We start from the raw sequence: 21,659 nt of genomic DNA, 5'->3' as shown, positions 1-21,659 counted from the left end.
TCCCCGGGGACCATTTCCACTGCTCCCAGGTCTAGGAGCCGCCCCACCTCCTGCTCTAGGAGGGCTTCGTGCGAAGGATCCCCCAGAAGGAATGGGGGTGGGGGATGGTTGGGTGGGGGCGAAACAAATTGCAGCGTGTAGCCCCGGGAGACTGTGTTGAGGACCCAGCGGTCCGAGGTTAGTTGCAACCACTCCAGGAGGAAAGCACACAACCGACTGCAGAAGGGAAGCTTTATTGAGGGGGGATTCCCTTCGGGAACTGTCAGGGTGCACCCCGGCGTCCCATCAAAACTGCCTTTTCCCCGCCTGCTTGCCCTTGGAGGACCCAGGCTGCGGGGCAGGCCGTGACTGCCGCTGAGCGCGCCTCTTATAGTCTCCCGACTTTTTATTGGCAGCCTCGTGCTTAGGCTGGGCATCCGGAGCAGGGACCTGCTGCGGCTTAAACTTAGTTTTGGCTGGAGCTGGAACATAAAGACTCAGGGTCTGCAGGGTCGTGAGGGAGTCCTTCATGCCATGCAGCTGTGTATCCGTTTGTTCCGCAAACAGAGCCTTGCCGTCAAACGGGAGATCCTGCATGGCCAACTGCACCTCGCCGGACAGCAGGAGCCATGACGCCCTTCTCATGAACACCGCTGAGGCCATGGATCGAGGTGCCATGTCCGCCGCATCTGATGCCGTCTGCAGGGACAGCCTGGCAGCAGCTGCACCCTCCTCCACCAGCGCCTTGAACTCTTTCTTGTCGCGCTCCTGGTGGGAGTCCTCGAATTTGAGCAGCGAACCCCACAAGTTGAATTCGTATCTGCCCAGGAGAGCCTGGTGGTTTGCCACCCACAATTGGAAACTCGAGGATGAATAAACCTTTCTGCTAAAAGAGTCCAGCCTCCTTCATAAAATAATAGAATCATAGAATATCAGGGTTGGAAGGGACCACAGGAGGTCATCTAGTCCAACCCCCTGCTCAAAGCAGGACCAATCCCCAATTAAATCATCCCAGACAGGGCTTTGTCAAGCCTGACCTTAAAAACTTCTAAGGAAGGAGATTCCACCACCTCCCTAGGTAACGCATTCCAGTGTTTCACCACCCTCCTAGTGAAAAAGTTTTTCCTAATATCCAACCTAAACCTCCCCCACTGCAACTTGAGACCATTACTCCTTGTTCTGTCATCAGCTACCACTGAGAACAGTCTAGAGCCATCCTCTTTGGAACCCCCTTTCAGGTAGTTGAAAGCAGCTATCAAATCCCCCCTCATTCTTCTCTTCCGCAGACTAAACATCCCCAGTTCCCTCAGCCTCTCCTCATAAGTCATGTGCTCCAGTCCCCTAATCATTTTTGTTGCCCTCCGCTGGACTCTTTCCAATTTTTCCACATCCTTCTTGTAGTGTGGGGCCCAAAACTGGACACAGTTCTCCAGATGAGGCCTCACCAATGTCGAACAGAGGGGAACGATCACGTCCCTCGATCTCCTGGCAATGCCCCTACTTATACATCCCAAAATGCCATTGGCCTTCTTGGCAACAAGGGCACACTGTTGACTCATATCCAGCTTCTCGTCCACTGTAACCCGTACGTCCTTTTCTGCAGAACTGCTGCCTAGCCATTCGGTCCCTAGTCTGTAGCGGTGCATTGGATTCTTCCGTCCTAAGTGCAGGACTCTGCACTTGTCCTTGTTGAACCTCGTCAGATTTCTTTTGGCCCAGTCCTCCAATTTGTCTAGTCCTTGAGTCTTTATTTTTCGGAGTGAGGACTGGTTGGCCCTGCCACTCCCTGTGATTGACCGACTCAACCACCATGGAGTTGGGCGTCGTGTGGGTGTATAAGTACTCGTGCCCCTTGGTGGGTAGAAAGTACTTGCGTTCCGCCTTCTTTGAGATGGGGGCCAGGGAAGCTGGCGTTTGCCACAGGGCATTTGAAATCCTTGCCACCCCCTCATGGAGGGGCAAAGCCACCCTGACCAGTGCCGAAGATGACAGTACATTGAACAGAGAGTCCGAGGGCTCCTCCAGCTCCTCTGCCTGGAGCTGAAGGCTCAATGCCACCTGTTTTAAAAAAGTTCTTGATGGGCCCTAAAGTCCTCCTGCGGGATTGAGGGGGTCGGGGCTGCTATAGCCTCATCCGGCGAGGAAGCCGGTATAGTGCTCTGGGTATCCGCTGGCACCGGAGGGTCCACCACCTGGTTGGTCTCCAGGCACGGTGCCAAGGACGTACGTTCCACCGATCCTCTCATTGGGGGCCTGGAGAGAGAGGCCGACGACGCCTCTGAGGCTCCGGCTACCAAGCGGGCCCCCACCGGGGGCTGCGTCAGAGGCCACGGTGCCCACTGGTACCGTGCTGGCCACTGGGCCTGATGCCACTGCACCTGCTGTGGCACCAACGGCCCCGGCTGTTCGGCCTGGCCCATGGAAGGTTGACTACGAGCGGAGACCAGGCTGACGAACGACCTGCCGCTGCCATGGGACCGGGAGGACCAGTACCGCCTGTAGCTGCTGCTCCTACGGGCGGACCCATGATGGCATGATGCTGGTGATCTATGCCCTGGGCTGCAGAGACAGTGCCTCGGCGGGAACCGGGAGTGGGATTCCGAGCGGGAATGGCGACGACGTCCATGCTGCAACTGGCTGCGGTAACCCCTGCGTGACGAGGACCTCTGGTGACATCTGCTTCGGTCCCGTTGGTAATTGCTCCGTGGCACGGAGCGGTTCTGGGAGTCCCGGTCGGACTGTACCCAACCAGACAGTCTGGTGGGAGTCGAGGACAAGCCACGTGGACTGAGTCCTGAATGGTCGCTGGGTGGAGAACGGCGTCAGGAACGTTCCTGCGACCGAGACCAATACTGAGCCAGGGGCAACTGTGGAGAACCCAGCGGTGGCTTGCCTCTGGAGTGGGGGGCCGACACCGGCGGCGCTCCTGGTAATGGCATGGTCATAACATCTCTGGCCACCTGCAGGGCCTCCGGCATGGACGGCATCCGGACATCCGGGCAGGCCTGGTCCTACGTGGTGGGCTACTCTGCTCAACGTGAGTCAGAGGCCTAGAGGGGATCGAGGACTCCCCGACATGGGTCTAGTCTCTGCCTCTGGTTTACCTCGGTGCTGCTGCGAAGGTGATACTTTCTTAGCCTTCTTATGCCCCATAGATGGGGAGCGGTGCCGACTAGTCGAAGGCACCGGGAGGTCTCTGTGCACCGATGCTGTGGTGCCTGGTGCCGACTCAGAGCGGCGCGCTGGAGCTGGGGTCAGCGCCGACTCCATGAGAATGGCCCACTCTCTTAGTCCGAGGTTTAAACGACTTGCAAATTTTGTAACGATCACTGATATGGGTCTCACCCAAACAGCGTAGACAGTCTGCGTGTGGACCACTTAGATCTCCTACAAGTGTTGCACACCTTAAAAGCCGGGTCGCGGGGCATGCCCCGGCCCGGGTACTCTAACTAAATGAACTAACTGTAACAGCGAACTAACGACAGGTACTAGCACCAAACAAACAAAAAGTTCTGGGGACGAGCTACAGCAGAGCTGGAGCAGCACAGTTCCGATGCATCTTCACTGATGGCAAGAAGGAACTGAGGGTGGGGGAAGCACGCAGCTCCCCTTATACCGCGCCATGGAGGTGCCACTCCAGGGGTCGCTGGGGTGCTCCCCCTACGGATACTGCTAGGGGAAAAACTTCCGGCACCAGTGCACGTGGCGAGCACGCACACCTATTGTGGAATACACATGAGCAATCACTCGAAGACCCACCTTAGTCTGCCTATATGTATCAACTGCTGTTCTATATTGCTACCGAGCTGAAAATGTAGCCTCTATAAAAGTTAGAAATGCCTTTCTCCAAACAGCCTGTTTTCATCCACAGTACTTAGAGTTATGACAAGTAACATTTTAACATGTTATAGTTACAAAGTACAGAGCTTTTAACATATTGCTGATGACATTCAACAATGGCTCAAAACAACCTCTAGTCACAAAGGAGGGGGCATTTCTGTAGGACAAGCGAAGCACAGAAATGCATACTTATGGAATGGATAGACAGGCAGTATCATGGAACTATGAAGACGACTAAATACATTTACAGAACTAGGCCAATGCTACGCTACAGTGTTAAACATGACATACAAGTTTTTCCAGGATCATGTCAACATTAATAGGAAAGGGTCTATTTTTCATAGTCCTGAGCTGACTTTCATCTATGCAAGTAATATTTTTGATATTAACTGACCCCGTCTACCTTACAGCTCAGGTTAGGAAATCTGCTTCATTAAACCCTCAGGGTAAAACTGAGTCACAGACCAAAAATCTAAAAGGTTAAAGTTGATATAATACAAAAAATGTTAATACGACAGAAATGTGCTGCAAACTTTTATACTGAAAGTTAAAAAAAGGAATAAGGCGTCAATACAGATAGTTTAGACCTAGATTTATTTTAATTGAGGGAATTATTAGCAGGAATGGGAACTAAATTGAAAATCCAAGAGTTTCTACTGTATGATAAAGCATTTCATCAAAATAGTAAAATCTTCCACAACAGGTAAAAATTTTAAAAACTCATAGACTTTAAGGCCAGAGTGGACCATCGTGACCATCTGGTCTAACCTGCACATCGCAGGTGACAGAGCCTCACCTACCCACTTCTGTAACAGACCCCGAACCTCTGGCTGAGTTACTGAAGTCCTCAAATCATGGTTTAAAGACTTCAGGTTACAGAGAATCCATCATTTACACTAGTATAAACCTGCAAATGACCCCATGCTGCAGAGGACGGCGAAACCCCCCCCAGGGTCTCTGCCAATCTGACCCAGGGGAAAATTCCTTCCTGACCCCAACTATGGCCATCAGATAGACCCTGAGCATGTGGGCCAGACCCCTGGGAAAGAATTCTCTGTTGTAACTCAGAACCCTCCCCATCCAATGTCCCATCACCGGCCGCTGGAGATATTTGCTGCCAGCAGTCACAGATCGGCCACATGGCATTGCAGGCCGTCCCATCAGACCTTCCCGCCCATCAACTTATCAAGCTCAGTCTTGAAGCTAGTTAGGTTTAAATACATATATTTAGAGATTTAGTTAACAGTGTTGACTAAGACTGCCATCATAACATTCAACATTAAAAGAAGTTTGAAAAATTCATGAACATCTCTACAAGCATATATATACTAAAGGGGCAGTTCAATTATTTATATCACAGGTTTTCCCAGTTTAGGTATTAAACTCCGCTCCACAAACATACTAGCATGCACTAAAATCTAACATTTAGAGAGAAGTACAACCATCAATTCAGCTCATGCACTGTGCTGCTTTCTTCTGCAGACAGACACTTCAGTTCTACTGCTGTTTGGATTTATAACATCCCTCTACTCTTGAAGCCATAAAAAACTAACTACAAAAAAACCCACTTATTCTTCTGCCTAGTTGAGGCGCATTGTACCTCAAAGCAACACTGTGGAACCGCCATATTCTCTTGTAAAACTGATTATTTTCACTACCTAATGTGGCTGACACACTCGGTTACCTTTCTCGTTAGTGGTACTTCTATGGGCACAGGAACCAGGTCTGCTAGGAGGCACCCATAAAATGCCACCATAAACATCACAGGATCACTGTTAGGAAATACGAGAGCCACCTATAACAAGATTGAGCAAAGCCGGTAAAAGTCTTTTAGAGAGTCTTTTTGAAAATACATTTCCCACATATTGTTCAGGATCATAACAAGAACTGGAGATATTTAAACAGTGGTAATCACCATAGCGCACACATGCACATTCATCATTGTTTAGGAAGGTATACAAGCTTCATTCACTGGATGAAGCAAACTGATCTCCCTGCTTGTGAATACATTATATAATCAATACGATCTTCTTGAATCAAAGGATTCCACAGAGCAATTCACTTTTATGTAGTTCATTTCCACAAACCCCTTATAAAGAAGGTCCCTTCAATCAGATTTTTTTCCAGAAATGCTAAATATAATATTGCATTTAGCAATAATTACACTGACGTTACAAGGCTTTTTTGAGACAAAGCCATTTCTGACTGTCCAACTCATCCATAATTTTGTTCAGTCTTTACTGTCTTACCAATGATACAGCAATTTGTACACAGCACATGCAAGAGACTGTACTGACATTGGCCTTTTGCTTACTGTGATTCATTATGAATTCTATGCTTGCTGAAGGAAAAAAATATACAAAAAGGAATGAAGACAGCTGCTTATTTTAGGGAAAAAATGCACTACCTTACATTTATTAGCCAATTAAACGTGATAGTGATGTTTGGAATAATGAAAAATGACCTCATCAGGTACATGGATTTTGCATTGCTAGTATCGAGGCCAGTAGCTTCAGGACTTGACGTTTTGTCTGTGCTAAGAATTCACACTCCGGGTACAATAGGGTCAAGTATAAAGTCTACTGTTAAAAGGCTTGAGCAACTGAGAATAACTGTACGTTACGGACCCGAAGCATCAGCACATACTGTCCCTGATTAGTCCTTCCGAAGAGCTGTCTAATAGAAATGACCACACCAGCTCCATGTCTGAATTACCAAGCTACCTCAAAAAGAACAGAAGGACTTGTGGCACCTTAGAGACTAACAAATTTATTTGAGCATAAGCTTTTGTGAGCTACAGCTCACTTCATCGGATGCATGTAGTGGAAAATACAGTGGGGAGATTTTATATACACAGAGACCATGAAACAATGGGTATTACCATACACACTGTAACAAGAGTGATCAGGTAAGGTGAGCTATTACCAGCAGGAGAGCGGGGGGCAGTGGGGGGGGGGAGAGAACCTTTTGTAGTGATAATTAAGGTGGGCCATTTCCAGCAGTTGACAAGAACGTGTGAGGAACCGGGGGGGGGGGGGGGGATAAACATGGGGAAATAGTTTTACTTTGTGTAATGACCCATCCACTCCCAGTCTTTATTCAAGCCTAAGTTAATTGTATCCAGTTTGCAAATTAATTCCAATTCAGCAGTCTCTCGTTGGAGTCTGTTTTTGAAGTTTTTTTGCTGAAGAATTGCCAGTTTTAGGTCCAAAGGCCTCAGTACAAATGAAGCATAAATTCTGAAATAAGCATTTTAATAAGACCTAATCACTTCATTTAACATCATACCTACCACAAGGATTCCAAAGGTAGGACTCAAAAACCCTGTTGCAATAAACACCATTTCAACAGTGTTGTTCAGTGTACAGCTGTGTGTATGTGGTGTCCAAGAATTCTGGGGCAAGGAACAGAATGGCAAACAAACCTCCTCTCACTCTCATTCAGGATTCTCCAGAAGACCTGCTTTTGTTCCATGAGGCTCAGACAGGAGGCAAAGCCAGTGAGAAATACCAGCACGGTGGGAATGTGGAGAGTTGGCCTGACCAAGCAGGTCCCCATCCCCGTCCTCCATGACACAGAGGGGAGATGACCTGGAGCACTAAGCTCCCTGTGCGGTTCCCCAGCCACTCAAATGGGAGCAACAGCTCCATCATCTATGGGAAGCACAGACCAGTGGGTAGCAAGCTGTAGGCAGGAGGGCAGAGGGAAAGAGCAGGACTAGCAAGGTCCTTCAACTTCTAAGCCTTGTGTGACCACCCCACCTGCCCACCTCTAGCCATGCCACCCTACCATGTGGTAACACCAGCTCCGTGCTATCTGTTTAGATTGCAAGCTCTTTGTTACAGGGACCCGTCTTATTACTTGATAGTACAGCACCCAGCAAACTTTTGGACATCATATAAATAAAATAATACAGGCAAAATTCCCAATAGAACTTTAGTTCCAAAACGCACAGCTCCTTTCAAATCTAGTTTTAAACATTATTCCAGTCTTACTCCAACGCAACGCCAGTAGTTACCTACCCTGTGTCCAGGTTTGAGCAGTGGTTCATTCTTACTGGTTAGTTTGTTAAGAAGTGTATATGCTAACTTCAAGCTCCGGCTCCAGAGTTTGCCTAGAATTAGAGCACAGATATAAGAATAAAAAAGCAACAGGTTACACTTTGAACACTGACTAATGATCTTGGGTCCCCAACTGGGAACACCATGAAGGGGCCTGATTTTTAGAAAGCAAATGCCAAGCACCTTCTGAAAATTAGGTGCTTTTAAGGTGTCTCAAAGCTCTTAAATTTTCCACAATAGAGTTACTGCCTGTCTTATTGTGCGAACACCATAATGTATGAAAAACTACTGAGTAATTAATTCACTGAGCTAAGGGGGGTGGGTCTATGGCTTCCATCACTTCTACTTAAGAGAACTGCCTTTCAGCAAATTGTGATTTAACAACTAAATTAGCCCAAGAATCTTTGCCTGGAGTATTAAAATATCTGGCAGCATCTTGTCAACCTTCCTCTCCGCTGACAATGCATACAAAGGGCAATTTCTCAGAATGACCCTTTTATGGTAACCTATTAAATGAATCATAGAAACACAGGACTGGAAGAGACCTTGAGAAGTCATCTAGTCCAGTCTTCTGTACTGAGGCAGGACTAAGTATTATCTAACCATCCCTGGTAGGTGTTTGTCTAACCTACTCTTCAAAACCACCACCAACAGCCATTCCACAATCTCCCCAGGTAAACTGTTCCAGTGCTGACCTACCCTGACAGTTAGGAAGTTTTTCCTAACGTCTAACTAAATCTCCCTTGCTGCAATTTAAGCCCATTGCTTCTTGTGCTGTCCTCCTGAGTTAAGGAGAACAATGTCCCACCCTCCTCTTTGTAACAGCCTTTTACATACTTGAAGACTTGTGTCCCCTTTCAGTCTTCTCTTCTCCAGACTAAACAAACCCAGTTTTTTTCAATCTTCCCTCATAGGTTATGTTTTCTAGACCTTTAATCATTTTTGTTCTCCTCTGGACTTTCTCCAATTTGTCCACATCCTTCCTGAAGTGCGGTGCCCAGAACTGGACACAATACGCCAGCTGAGGCTTCATCAGCGCAGAGCAGAGCGGGAGAATCACTTCTTGTGTCTTGCTTACAACACTCCTGCTAATATAGCTCAAAAGGATGTTTGCTTTTTTTGCAATGGTGTTACATTGTTTACCCATATTTAGTCTGTGATCCATTATAAGCCCAGATCCTTTTCTGAAATACTCCATCCTAGGCAGTCATTTCTCATTTTGTATTGTGCAATTGATTATTTCTGCCTAAGTGGGTACTTTGCATTTGTCCTCACTGAATTTCATCTTATTTAATTCAGACCACCTTTCCAATTTGTCAAGATCATTGAATTCTAATCCTGTCCTCCAAAGCACTTTCAACCCCTCCCAGCTTGGTATCGTCTGCAAACTTTATAAGTTATAACTCTCTCTGCCATTATCCAAATCATTTATGAAGACCCCACTCAATATACCCTTCCAGCTTCATTGTGAATCACTGATAACTACTCTCTGGGTATTGTTTTCCAGCCCGTTGTGCACCTGTTTCATTTAGGCTAAATTTTTCTCTAAGTTATCACGGTCTTCTCTACATAGTTTATTGGTTTTACCAAGTTCCGCTTTTACTCTCTTCATGCTTAAAACCAGGTAAAATAAAGTCAGCATTAGGTCAGTTAAAATGCATCTTTTTAATGTACTCTATTACAGTGGCTCCCGAGCTGTGTTCTCTGGAACAATTGCTGGTCATTTGCAAAGAGGCGGCTGGTGGCAAGGTGCTGGCTCTTCTCATTTCCAGCTGATAATCCGCATTTAAAGAAGCTTTGTTGGTCACCTTCTCCCACATTTACTATCACAAATTCGTAGGGGAAAATGTTGCAATGGCTTATGTGCAAAAGGAACATTAGGAAAGTTTTTAAAATGTACGACTGGTACTCTAAAAAGGAATAATTAAATATTCCTGATTTTAGAGTAATTAGAACATTCACATCATACACAGTATTTGAATTCAGCTACCAGAATTAAAAGTCTGTTTTTAAAATGACATTTCACTGAATATTTTGACAGATATAGATAGATTTGCATTATTAATAAAAGCATATTCAGGACTACAATACTTTTATACTAGTATATAACAGAAACATACATCAAATGATAAATTATCTTATGAACAACACTTTCATTTAGCCCGCTCTCTAATTAAGAATGGTACTAGGTCTTTGCTCCACTAATATTTCAACATTAAACATACAAAAGTACATAAAGAAACTGGCTGTCCTGAATGCCATGATATCATACTTCATACTTAGCTAAAAAACAAGATCATCAAGAAAAAGATCTGAAAAATAATCTCAGTTAGACAAACTCAAAATATGACTGGTTACCTTTTTAGGATTGCCTATTTTTAAAAAGGACTCCTAATTTATTACTATGACTTCAACTACTCTGCTTAAACTAGAACTAATTTCTAAGATAGTTAATTATCAGACATTATTTATATCAGTTCTGATTTTTTATTTATGGCTATCAAAAGAAAGCATCTGAACACAGTTCAGACCAATTGGCCATCTTGCTAAAGCCTCACCACTCCATCTACTCATATTAATTTATTCAATTACCTATCAAATAATGTTGCATAATTGCCTAGTCAAGTTTCTTGGATGTTTCATAGGAAATTTTAATATAATGCATAAAGGCAAAGATAATTGCAAGTAACATGCTGCTGAGCTGCCTCTGAGGAGTAACCAAATTATCTCCTAAAAAGCACCTGACTGCTGGAATACGTACTGTTCACTGATGCAGCAAAGTTTCCTATCTGACGATTATGCTTCCATTAGCATATTCTGAATTCTAGAACTTCTGTTCTAAGTAATCACGTGAACAAGCTCCAGAAGTATCTACTTTTCAAATTTGATGAGTGCACTTTATTCTAGTCGTCATCTGTCCCTTTCTGCTCTACATACATGAAAACCTCACAAAGGAGGGTTGCCTTTAGTCTCCTCTTCTAGTGAGAAGAAAAGGAGTACTTCTGGCACCTTAGAGACTAACCAATTTATTTGAGCATAAGCTTTCGTGAGCTACAGCTCACTTCATCGGATGCATACTGTGGAAAGTGTAGAAGATGTTTTTATACACACAAAGCATGAAAAAATACCTCCCCCCACCCCACTCTCCTGCTGGTAATAGCTTATCTAAAGTGATCACTCTCCTTACAATGTGTATGATAACCTGGATTTGTGCTGGAAATGGCCCAACTTGATTATCATACACATTGTAAGGAGAGTGATCACTTTAGATAAGCTATTACCAGCAGGAGAGTGGGGTGGGGGGAGGTATTTTTTCATGCTTTGTGTGTATAAAAACATCTTCTACACTTTCCACAGTATGCATCCGATGAAGTGAGCTGTAGCTCACGAAAGCTTATGCTCAAATAAATTGGTTAGTCTCTAAGGTGCCACAAGTACTCCCTTTCTTTTTGCGAATACAGACTAACACGGCTGTTACTCTGAAACCTGTCTTCTAGTGAGCAAGTCCAATGAATTACTATGCTTATTGCTGATGAAAAAGCCATTTCTTGGAGAATCAGTGCAGATCCCTATTGTACATTCCCCCTCCAAACTACGTTTTTCATCTTTTCTAAGATAAAGTCAACATTCAGTGGTCCAGGATACCACAATCCACACCTACATAGGAGTCTCAAAAGTGACAGAAAAATGTACTGTATTCAGCAAGTCTCTTTTATACCGAGTGAAGCAAATGGCTCATTCCCAAATAACCAGCTCTTCCTCTTTCAATTTTTTCCCCATTTTTATTAAAGGTACCAAAGCCAATACTTGCCATAGGTAAGAGTATAGATGGCTTTCCCGGTTGTATCCAATGCAGTTAGACATGGGGTTTTCGGCTGGGTGGTCCCCCAGCGCTGCAGAGCAGCCAGGAGTGATGGGGGCCAGTTGGTAACCACACCTAAGGGTTCGCCTTTAAGTACAGTCATCAGACCTCCCTCTGGCTTTGGCTGATTTGGGTCAGGTTGTTGTACTAAACGAAGAAGAACATTAAAATTACAAAATTTTACGCTTGAAATGCATGTGTCATACTTAACATCTCTGGAGTCCATTAACCAGTTCCACCTCTCCATTCCTCACAGCTGTAGTGGCTTATTTCATCTTTAAGATGATGCTGTTTAAGGATCTGTGGGCTTCCTCCTTGTCAGAAAGTGTTTACCTTGGCTGGCATTTTTTAAATTCCAAATCTTCTATTTCACAAAAGACTTGGACAGATGACTAGTGAATCTGAATCCCAAGATCAACCTACAGCTCTGCTGTGGGAAAAAGACACTTCTGCTAACATGTCTTCTGCTTGTTTACACAGAGGCAAGATAGGCAGCAATTGGGGACAGGTTAGTAGAAAGGTAGCACTCCCAATGATTAGAGCAGTGGTTCTCAACTCTGGTCTACTGCTTGTTCAGGGAAAGCCCCTGGCGCACCAGGCCGGTTTGTTTACCTGGTGCGTCCACAGGTTTGGCCGATCGCGGCTCCCACTGGCTGCGGTTCACAGCTCCAGGCCAGTGGGGGCTGCGGGAAGGGCGGCCAGCACATCCCTCGGCCCGTGCTGCTTTCTGCAGCCCTCATTGGCCTGGAGCAGCGAACCGTGGCCAGTGGGAGACGCGATCGGCCGAACCTGCGGAAACGGCAGATAAACAAACTGGCCTGGCCCGCCAGGGGCTTTCCCTGAACAAGCGGTGGACCAAAGTTGAGAACACAGGATTAGAGGGATATTCATTTTTGGGCACTAAGTTCCCACATGATTGATGCTAAAGGTTTGAGAGGACCGGGGGACAGGTAGGACTGTAGAATATATTTAGACAGGGCACGTATCAGCGTATCAAAAGCCAAACCAGTACATTGCTTCTGTTTGTTAGGACAAGTCTACGCTACCATGCTACATCGGCACAGCTGCACCGATGCAACTGTGCTGCTGTAGCGCATCTGGGGAACACGCGCTATGCCAACGGGAGAGCGCTTTGCCATTGGCATAATTAGTCCACCTCTGTGAAAGGTGGAAGCTATGTCAGTGGGAGAGCGTCTCTCGCCTTTCATAGCGTGGTATGGACAGTGCTTTAAGTCGATGTAACTTATGTCACACAGGGGGGTGTCATTTTCACACCCCTGAGCGATGGAAGTTACACTGACTTAAGCAGTTGTGTAGACAAGCCCTTAGATATTAATTACAATACAAAAACAGATCACGATTAGGCTTAGGATTAGAGAACATTTGACATTCCTAATATTTTAAGGTAAAAAAACCTCCCATCATCATACTATAATACTCATATTATATTACTCATTAATATTATTATATTATTTACTCATCATATTATATTACTATAATTCTGCTCTTATTGAAGATTTTTAAATAAAATCATCTTTTGAAAAGGTCAGCCTCAAAGATGAATGTTTCATAAATTTTTGAACACGTGCAAACAAAAAGTTAGAAAAAACTATTTTGCAAATTTAATTATAATGGTCGTAACTGGTGGGACTGCTATTAACATAAGAATATTAAACATGCAATATTAAATATGAAATCTGCAAAAAAGAAAACAATGTTTATTTAGTGACATCCAGCAGTATTAATAGCAAAAGTTAAAATAATTAGAAGAGCTGTGATATTCTACACTAGTGTTGGCACAAGGTCTGACACTCTGAAATACTGGACATACCGTAATGTTTTGTACTTGGAAAAGACAAGAAAGATAAACAATACGCTGCCAAAGAACACCAACTCTGCCATGATGTAAGCCAAGAGCATAGGGGAAAAAATGTTTTATAGTACTATTTAAAGAAGCAGAAATCCCTCCTCTCACATAGCTTATGGGGACAATCAGAAAACTGTGGAGATATTAGTTAACAGCTCTTACACAGCTATTACCTTCAAGTAGTTCTTCAAAATCATCAACAAAGAACTCTTTCAGTGGTGGGCGCTTTGGTCTTTTCAATGTGTTTAGAAGTTGTTGGATTTTTGAGGAAACTCTGCTATTCACTGGAACGCCTGTCAAATTCATATAAAGAATGAGCAGAACAGAGACTTACATATACTGTCCTCCCTAAACAAAATCTGTCATCTTTCTGATAACATCGGCCCATACACTGAGGAGCACATTTACACTGTGAAAGTGAAAAAGTGGGTGAAAAAGGCAGTTGTCTGGAAAAAAACTCCATCAATAATAGCTTTACACAAATATTAAGGTTGCTTTAAAGCAATGCTATTTACTAGCTGTTTGCCTGCTCTATGTGCCTTCTCACCATCTAATCTAGCTGCAAACAATGCTGACTTTACAAAGTTAGATAATAAACCTGAGTAATGGTGTAGGATTAACCAACGGGATGCTCAGTTTGTTTTATATAGGATGAAGGGTTTTTGCTACATCAATATTTATTCAACGTCAAAATGTGTAAAAAAATAAGATACTGTAAAGGAGATAGTATCTTTTTTTAATTGAGTGAAGTTTAGAGGGTTTCACAGCGCCAGAAAAACACTACTACAATACACAACTGGACAGAAGAGAGCTGACTTATTTTTAGCTTTTGCTTATCTCAGTTTGGGGATTTCCAAGTTTGAGATTCAATATACAATTATGTTTTTGAAACTAAAAATGCTATATGACCTTTTTTTTTTTTTAAAACACACACAACATATAGGTTTACTATAAAGATGGACACAGGCCAGTCTGGCTGCCCAGTGGTAACATTCCCCACTGCAAAATGGGAAACCTGGGATAGATTTCCAGGCTCTCATTCACTAGGCTATTACAGTGACTTAGAGCACTTCAGTGGCAGCATACTTGGCCACTAAGGGAGAACGAATTGTGCACATCACTAAGAGTAGCCATCCTCTGACTGATTAGTACATAGCATTAACTTCTTCAAAACCCTCTGCTGGAAGGATGGTGGCAAAGAAATGAAACACAGTACGCTAAAGGATTAAAGTGGTTAAGTAAACAATGTGCCATGCTTGCCACTATCTGCTCTGAAAAAAACACAACATACAACCTGATGACTGATACACCTTGTACTGAGAAAGCAAAGGATCAGGTGTCAAGAAAAACCATATGGAGAGGGAATGTGCATCTCTGAACCACTTCCTGGCCACAAGGCACACAGCAGCTTTGAACCAAGTTACTGGCTTTCTCTGTCACAGTGCTGTTGAAGCTCATGAATGGGAAAAGAAAGGGGACTGAGCTTCCAGAGGCAGAATACAATGATCTTCCAAAATACAAGACGGGGTAGAACAGTGTGTCAAAAGGCATGATTTACAAAACATCATTCCAGTCAACTTCACTTCATGTTTGAATCTTTTACTCTATAAGAACAGTTGCAATCCTCTCTCTGATCCCTAAGCTTCAGTCCCTGCCATATACACACTGAACTACTCAAGTCTGAATCTGAATGACAACATACTTCTAGAAAAGAGATTATCCAAATATTACTGATGAGAGTCTAACTGGAAAGCTATAACCATTGCTGGCACTGAACAAACAGCAATATAATAGCCTATGGTACACTGCATATGCAAGTCAGGTACCATGGCAAATGTTATATAGACCCTCTGTCTATTCAGTGATGCAGAAAAATGGCCAGGTGTTGGAGAGTGGGATCATTTTGACATATTCACCATCTGCAGTTTCTAGTATGCTGCTGTTGTAGCCCCTAGGAATTCCTCGTACTGACGCTACTTGTGGTCGCTCATGATGCAAGTGTTCCACAAGACCCGTTGTTACGTCAGGAGGAGCGGAGTGGTTATCTGTGAGGATATAAGAAAGACACAGAAGGCACATCAAACATCTTAGTTATTAAGATACAAAGTTGCCTCTCACTGTCCACTTATACTTTTCCAGCTTTTTCTCTGCAGAACCCCCATCCCAAGCCAGATAGTAAGAAAGAAAACAGCTAAAATATTGCAACAGACACTGCATCTTTGGGAGTGGTCAGAGCAAGTTTTGGTGGGCAGCCAAGTCCCTTCCCCTTAGCCAATCTGATCACTTTGGAGTGAAACTAGAGGGGACCCACTGTGGGTGAATAGAAGGAAGGAGTGAAAGGCAGGCAGCCTCTGGTCCAGCTGGCAGAAGGGGGATGCTCCCAGAATCCAAACTAGGAAAGGAAGAGACTGAATTAGGCACTTCAGGGAGCCTCCCAGCAGGAAGAGTAGTGAGTCAGTAAGAAAAGGTCCCTGATGGGAGCCTCAGCCCATGGACTGCAGCAAGTGCTGATTTTAGATCTCCAAGAGAAAGACATTTGTGGGAAGACCCAGAACGCTGAGGACCAAACAGGAGACAAATGCAGCACAGTTAAGCCCAAAAGATGTTGAGATCCTCATTTAAGGATGGACTTTCATAATCAGGTGTGTGGTTCCTTTGCAGGAGTGTGTGGCCCCTCTGTGGTTAGCTCCAGGCTGGATCAGAAAGGGGTAACCGTGCCTTGTTCATTGTGTTATGCCCTCATTATTTACTCGTAAGGGTTACTGCCTGTCTTTTACACTCTCTCTGTTAGACTGAGTGAAATTCCTTGTTTACTGTGAGAGTTTCATTCTTCATCGGACCCTCTGAATGTTAAGAGGCCCATGTGGCTCTAATAGATGGACAGTCTTCAGCACTCGGCTCCAGAGATTGTAGCTGTGACAACCATGCTGTAAACACTTAGGTCTGGGCTACACTGGGGGGTGGGGAGGGAGGGGGCGGTTTCGAACTAAGATACGCAACTTCAGCTATGCTATTTGCGTAGCTGAAGTCCAAGCATCTTAGTTCGACTTACCTGGGTGTCCTCACAGCAGCGAGTAGACCGCGGTGGCTCCCCCGTCGACTCCGCTTACTCCTCTTGCCGAGGTGGAGTACCAGCGTCGATTTGGGGATCGATTTATTGCATCTAGACGAGATGTGATCAATCGATCCCCGATAGATTGATCACTACCTGCCGATCCGGCAGGTAGTGAAGACGTACCCTTAATGTTTCTGGGTACCAATACTCACAGAGGAGTAGGCTCAAGTCTGTGAGAGACAAGAGCGAGTTGCAATCTGGTGGGATAAATTCAGTTTAAGATGCGGCTGGCATGAGATGACAGAAGACACATTGTGCACCATTTACACACATTTTATATTTTAATATTACATGGAGGAAGCAGGAGTGCCCCGGGGTGAAGCCATTGAAACAGCTTCTAAGGTTAAAGGCTGGGATGCATCTGCAAAGCTGAAGTTTAGAGATGGGTTCCTACGTGGAGAGACTCCTCATGTGTATGGAGGGCTAAGTTGAGAAGTGAAGCAACAATAATCGCCTGAAAACTGCCCTCCAACAACCAGCATGCGATGACTGAGATCACACCATCTTCTTCAACCTAGGTAGAGTCCACCCACCTAAGCCTGTGGCAATGACCGTCAGTTACAGTTTTCCCTCAAGAGGGTCCAACTACCCAGGATCAATATGTGACCCATATTAGGGAAAGAGTTCAGAACGCAGCTGCAACTGAAAAACCCACCGTCTGGAAGAAGCAATCAGGCAGGCATCAGAGCTTGAACTGGAGACCCTAGATATCCAGAGTCCTAAGGAGGAGCTGCGTGAACAGAGCAGAGAGAATGAACTACCTTTGCGAGGCAGGAATACCCTGCCCCTAGTACTGAAGGAGGTGATCTATGTCAATGAGAGCTGTGTAGTGACCTAGTGCAGCTCAAGGAGCCTGAAATCCAAAGGAGGATTTCAACACATCACAGAATTCTACACCGGCAAGGCATGGCTGCATCAGAGAAGTTGTCAAGGATGGAAACTGGAGCTTTAGGCGGCTGGATAGAGGACAGTTGGGACTTTTGGGAGCTGGGGAGATGTGGGAGGCACTGAGGGATAAGCAAGTTAGTGAGCTATTTCTGCAAAAGTGACCAGCAACGAAACAGTTAATATCGACAATTACATTAATCGTTAGGTTCCAGAGGAAACGATCCATTGAAACGAATGGGATGGCTTAAATTTTGTAGAGCTATTATTTCTGTTTGCCTGAAGACTCAGGACAACAATACTGCATTCGGTTCACCGATCTTCACACCACAAGAGCCAGATACCCTTTTCTTCCATTAAAGTTTAGACTCCAGAGCACAATTCTGGGGCACACTCAGGATCACAGAACACTCTGGGCTTTGATCATAACTTGGCAGTTTGCATCCATCAGACGTGCCCACTAAAATGGCCAAGACAGAGACCACCATCACTGTTTAAAAATTAACAACGTATTGTAATCTAGTTCTCACAAATGGAAGTAAACAAACAGCAGCGAAAAGTGGAGTCACAGAGCAAATGAAGCATAAACATCTGAAGTGCAAACTTTTCTACATCATCACACCAATAGGACTCAATTCAGTTCTGGAGGAATCATCCAGGGGACAAAGGTAGTTCTGTTCTCATGCCTATTCAAATCCTTGATATATGTTGAGAATACCTCCAAGGGGGCCACTTGTGAGTTTCCTGTAAGCAGACGCTTGTTCGCAGCAACAGCTTGTAAGAGCAATCGCCGCTTACGGGAACATTTCCCTTGGGAACACTTTCTCTGCTGTGAATTGTCAACACTCCTCACAATAGCAACAGCTGCTTAGGAGCAACAGAGCAAAAGAGCATGAATATGTTGCTACTAATGAGCGTCTACTGTATTATGTAAGTTGTCTACCAGGTACTTACAGGGGTTGGTCCTGCTTTGAGCAGGGGGTTGGACTAGGTACCTCCTGAGGTCCCTTCCAGCCCTGATATTCTATGATTGTACTGAACTGAGATCACAAACTCCTTTCACAGGGACAAAACCCCAAAATATCAGAAAGTAATATTTAGTCAGTCACTCTCTCAGAACAGCCTAAATTGGAAGGGATAACAACATGTGGTAACTGAATATGAAATCTGACTTTTCAAACCATTTAAAAGGGTTTTATGATAGAATATTGAGTATTTGGCATACACCCAAAATGTCATTGGTATGTCCTATTGAGCCCAGTTTTGATTACTTTATTAAAAACGGAAACATTCTTCGCTTTAATAAAGCACGAAAACAAACATTGACTTAATGTAGCACACAAGGGAATGCAGCACAGACGGGAAAACTGAAGTCAAATGTACATATGAGCCGCTGACTGCAACATTAATCCACAAAACTCATATTCTGCTAAATTTACAGGGTCCAGCCTCAAGTGACAATATCTTGCACAGCTCACGATCCCTGAATGTTCCCCCCAAAATGATCACTCAAAATCACATCTGCTATGTGGCTTTGTCAATAAAAGGTCAGAAGAATACCACCACCTTTATTTATACAAGTCATGAGCTGGGAAAGGGAATTGGGAGCCAGTAAGAAGATAATCTGAGGGAAAGAATCTTGGGGTATATGAGGACTCTAAAATTGGGAACTAAAGTGGGAAGCTAGTTTAGACCTACAGATTTGTATTAGATTTTCATTGTTTTGTCTTCAGGTACCCAGTCAGTCAAACAGGCCTTTTAAATAACTAAAAAGCTATTGAAATTGAACCAGAACAACCAGAAAACTAAAATAGTTAAAAACAAAAAACAAAACAGGAATTCAGTTGGAATGGCAAGTGGGTCCTCACATAAAATCTGGATCCAGATCTACTTCTTTCTTGGGTTCACTCTTCAGCCCAACTCTTCTCAACTCAGCATTGCAAGGCTTGTCTACACAGAATAGCAACACACACAACAGGGGTGCGATTGCTGAAGTACACTGAGATGCTGAGCATTAAGTGGTCCTTTAATTATTTCAACTGTGCTGATCACATATCCTGACCTCACAGCTCACGCTTTTCAGTCCTCCTTTCAAATCCAGTGCCCTCCCTTGTACCTTCCACTATGTTGTTAGTCTGAATTTAGTGTACAGTTGAGAACATTAAATATTCTGAGTGGTCTTCTCTGGAAAATTACTATTCAAGCTGACTTGAATGTCTCACTATTGTTGTACCTACCTTCAGAATACTTTAAAAAAGCACCTTGGAATATAAAATGTGTGCGTATTGTTGAAGTCACCCATATAGTTTTATTCTACTCTACTTATCCTTGTGAACATACTCGTATTTACATTAACAATCCTTCCACAAAACATACAAACAATTATTCCAATCCTTTCAAGTTTAGATTGCTAATATCCTTCTCAGAGTGATTAAGTACTGAGAGCCCCATAACTCCATTGTGTGAAACAGAGAATACGCTCAAAGCTCCAATTGGACTTTTCTATTCTACTTACACTCACTGGAGTCCAAAGACCACACGTCTTTCTAAAGACAGTCTGAGGTTGAGCAGCACTAACGGCTGACACAAACCAGTTTCTTCTGCAAGCCTTCAAACAGGCAACCAGGATCTGTCAATGGTGCAATGCCACCCCCAGTTCCCCATATTTATAGAGCTGTAGGGAGTAGGGGATGCTCCGGGGACATGAAATAAAACATCCCTGGTGGGAAGAGAAAGATGGGCCCAAACTTAAGGCTGATGGTTGGTTTACATATAAGGAATTGTTCAGACCGGTTACTAATGGACATATGTTCATATAATTAAAAACACCCTCAAAAGACAGCACTAGCAAAGGAGAGCGTTCTATACTCAGCCACAGAGCTGAACCCTCCTGGTCAGCTAGTCAGGGTTAAAGAACAGTGAGGAAGGAGAGGGAGAGAGAGGGAGAGAGAGAGAGAGAGAGAGAATATGAACACTTCAGCCTCTCGGAGCTTTCTAAAACACTAGCATTTCAACATGCAAAAAGTTAAGACCAGATTTCTTTCCTATTAATTCCCAAAGTGGAGAACAGATCCCTATATAAACAGAGAAACAGAGGAGGAAGCTGGAGATATGAGGAAGGGACACACTCCCCTCCCCAAGAGAAGCTTCCTGAGAGGGGGATAAACTTCCATCTCTCTATCTGGGCTTCCATTCATTCCCTGCTGCATTAATGAGCTGGAGAAAATGGCCCATCTGGGGGGAAAGGGACTTGAAGAGTAGCAGGACAACTCCAGTTCCTACCAGCAACTGCCTGTGGAGAGTCCAAGGGAGCCTGCTGCTGCAGAGAACTGGGGCACCTCATGGTCATAAGAGAAGATGAAGGTGCCCCATTGGAGCCTGGGTATGAATTCATGGACTGGCAGCTTCTTTTATCATTCTTAATTCTGATGACAGGCTGTAGAAAAACAAAAGTGGGTGCTTCAAGCTCAGCCTGAGGCAGAAAGCAACTGGGAAGCAGGCCAGCAAGGAGCTTGGATGGGGAGGAGCTGGGGATGAATCCTTTCCGGCTGAATGGCTGCTTCCTTCCTGATGGAAAGAAGACAGGAACACTCCCCCCGATGTATCAGAACCAGTGGAAATCATACCATAGGAAACCAGATTTAGCAGGCTGGCTGGGTTTGAAGTGTCGTAAATGAACTACTACATTGCTGTAATTTTCCACACAGATACTGAAGCGATTCAGTCTAGAGGATACACCGAGCAGACAGCAGAATGCATAGATCATTGTGCAAAGTCTGAGGATGGTAGCTGGAATGGTGGAATTAACTGAATATTTGATGAATATATTCATTAACAGTCTTTTCAGTTAAGTGTGTTTCAATTAGTGTTGGAGAAAGGTCTGTATGTTCATTTTGTAAGTCTACTGAAGTGCTTCAATATAATTCAGCAGGACCTCTGAAATATTTGCAAAGCAAATGTCTGTATATAATACATGCAGGCAACAGACCCATATAAACAAAGAAGAAAGATAAGTAAAGTGACCAAGTCCCAAAGTCTTAAGACAGAACT

The 21,659-nt window shown here is 44.3% G+C and overlaps 1 protein-coding gene across 5 annotated transcripts in view; it reads right to left on the bottom strand.

Annotated features, from left to right (window-relative positions):
• DIP2A (disco interacting protein 2 homolog A) overlaps window positions 1-21,659 on the bottom strand; it is a 254,159-nt gene that overhangs the window by 69,097 nt on the left and 163,403 nt on the right. For all 5 annotated transcript variants that reach the window (XM_074968204.1, XM_074968206.1, XM_074968205.1 and 2 more), the window contains 5 exons: window positions 15,526-15,654; window positions 13,783-13,902; window positions 11,692-11,889; window positions 7,842-7,933; window positions 5,504-5,614 (listed from right to left, as the gene is read on the bottom strand). In XM_074968204.1, the coding sequence (XP_074824305.1) occupies window positions 5,504-5,614; window positions 7,842-7,933; window positions 11,692-11,889; window positions 13,783-13,902; window positions 15,526-15,654 (650 nt within the window). The remainder of the gene's footprint in view (window positions 1-5,503; window positions 5,615-7,841; window positions 7,934-11,691; window positions 11,890-13,782; window positions 13,903-15,525; window positions 15,655-21,659) is intronic.

Source organism: Natator depressus, chromosome 11, assembly GCF_965152275.1.
Source record: "Natator depressus isolate rNatDep1 chromosome 11, rNatDep2.hap1, whole genome shotgun sequence".
NCBI classification, from domain to species: Eukaryota; Metazoa; Chordata; order Testudines; family Cheloniidae; genus Natator; species Natator depressus.
This window is presented reverse-complemented; position numbering and strand designations above follow the sequence as displayed.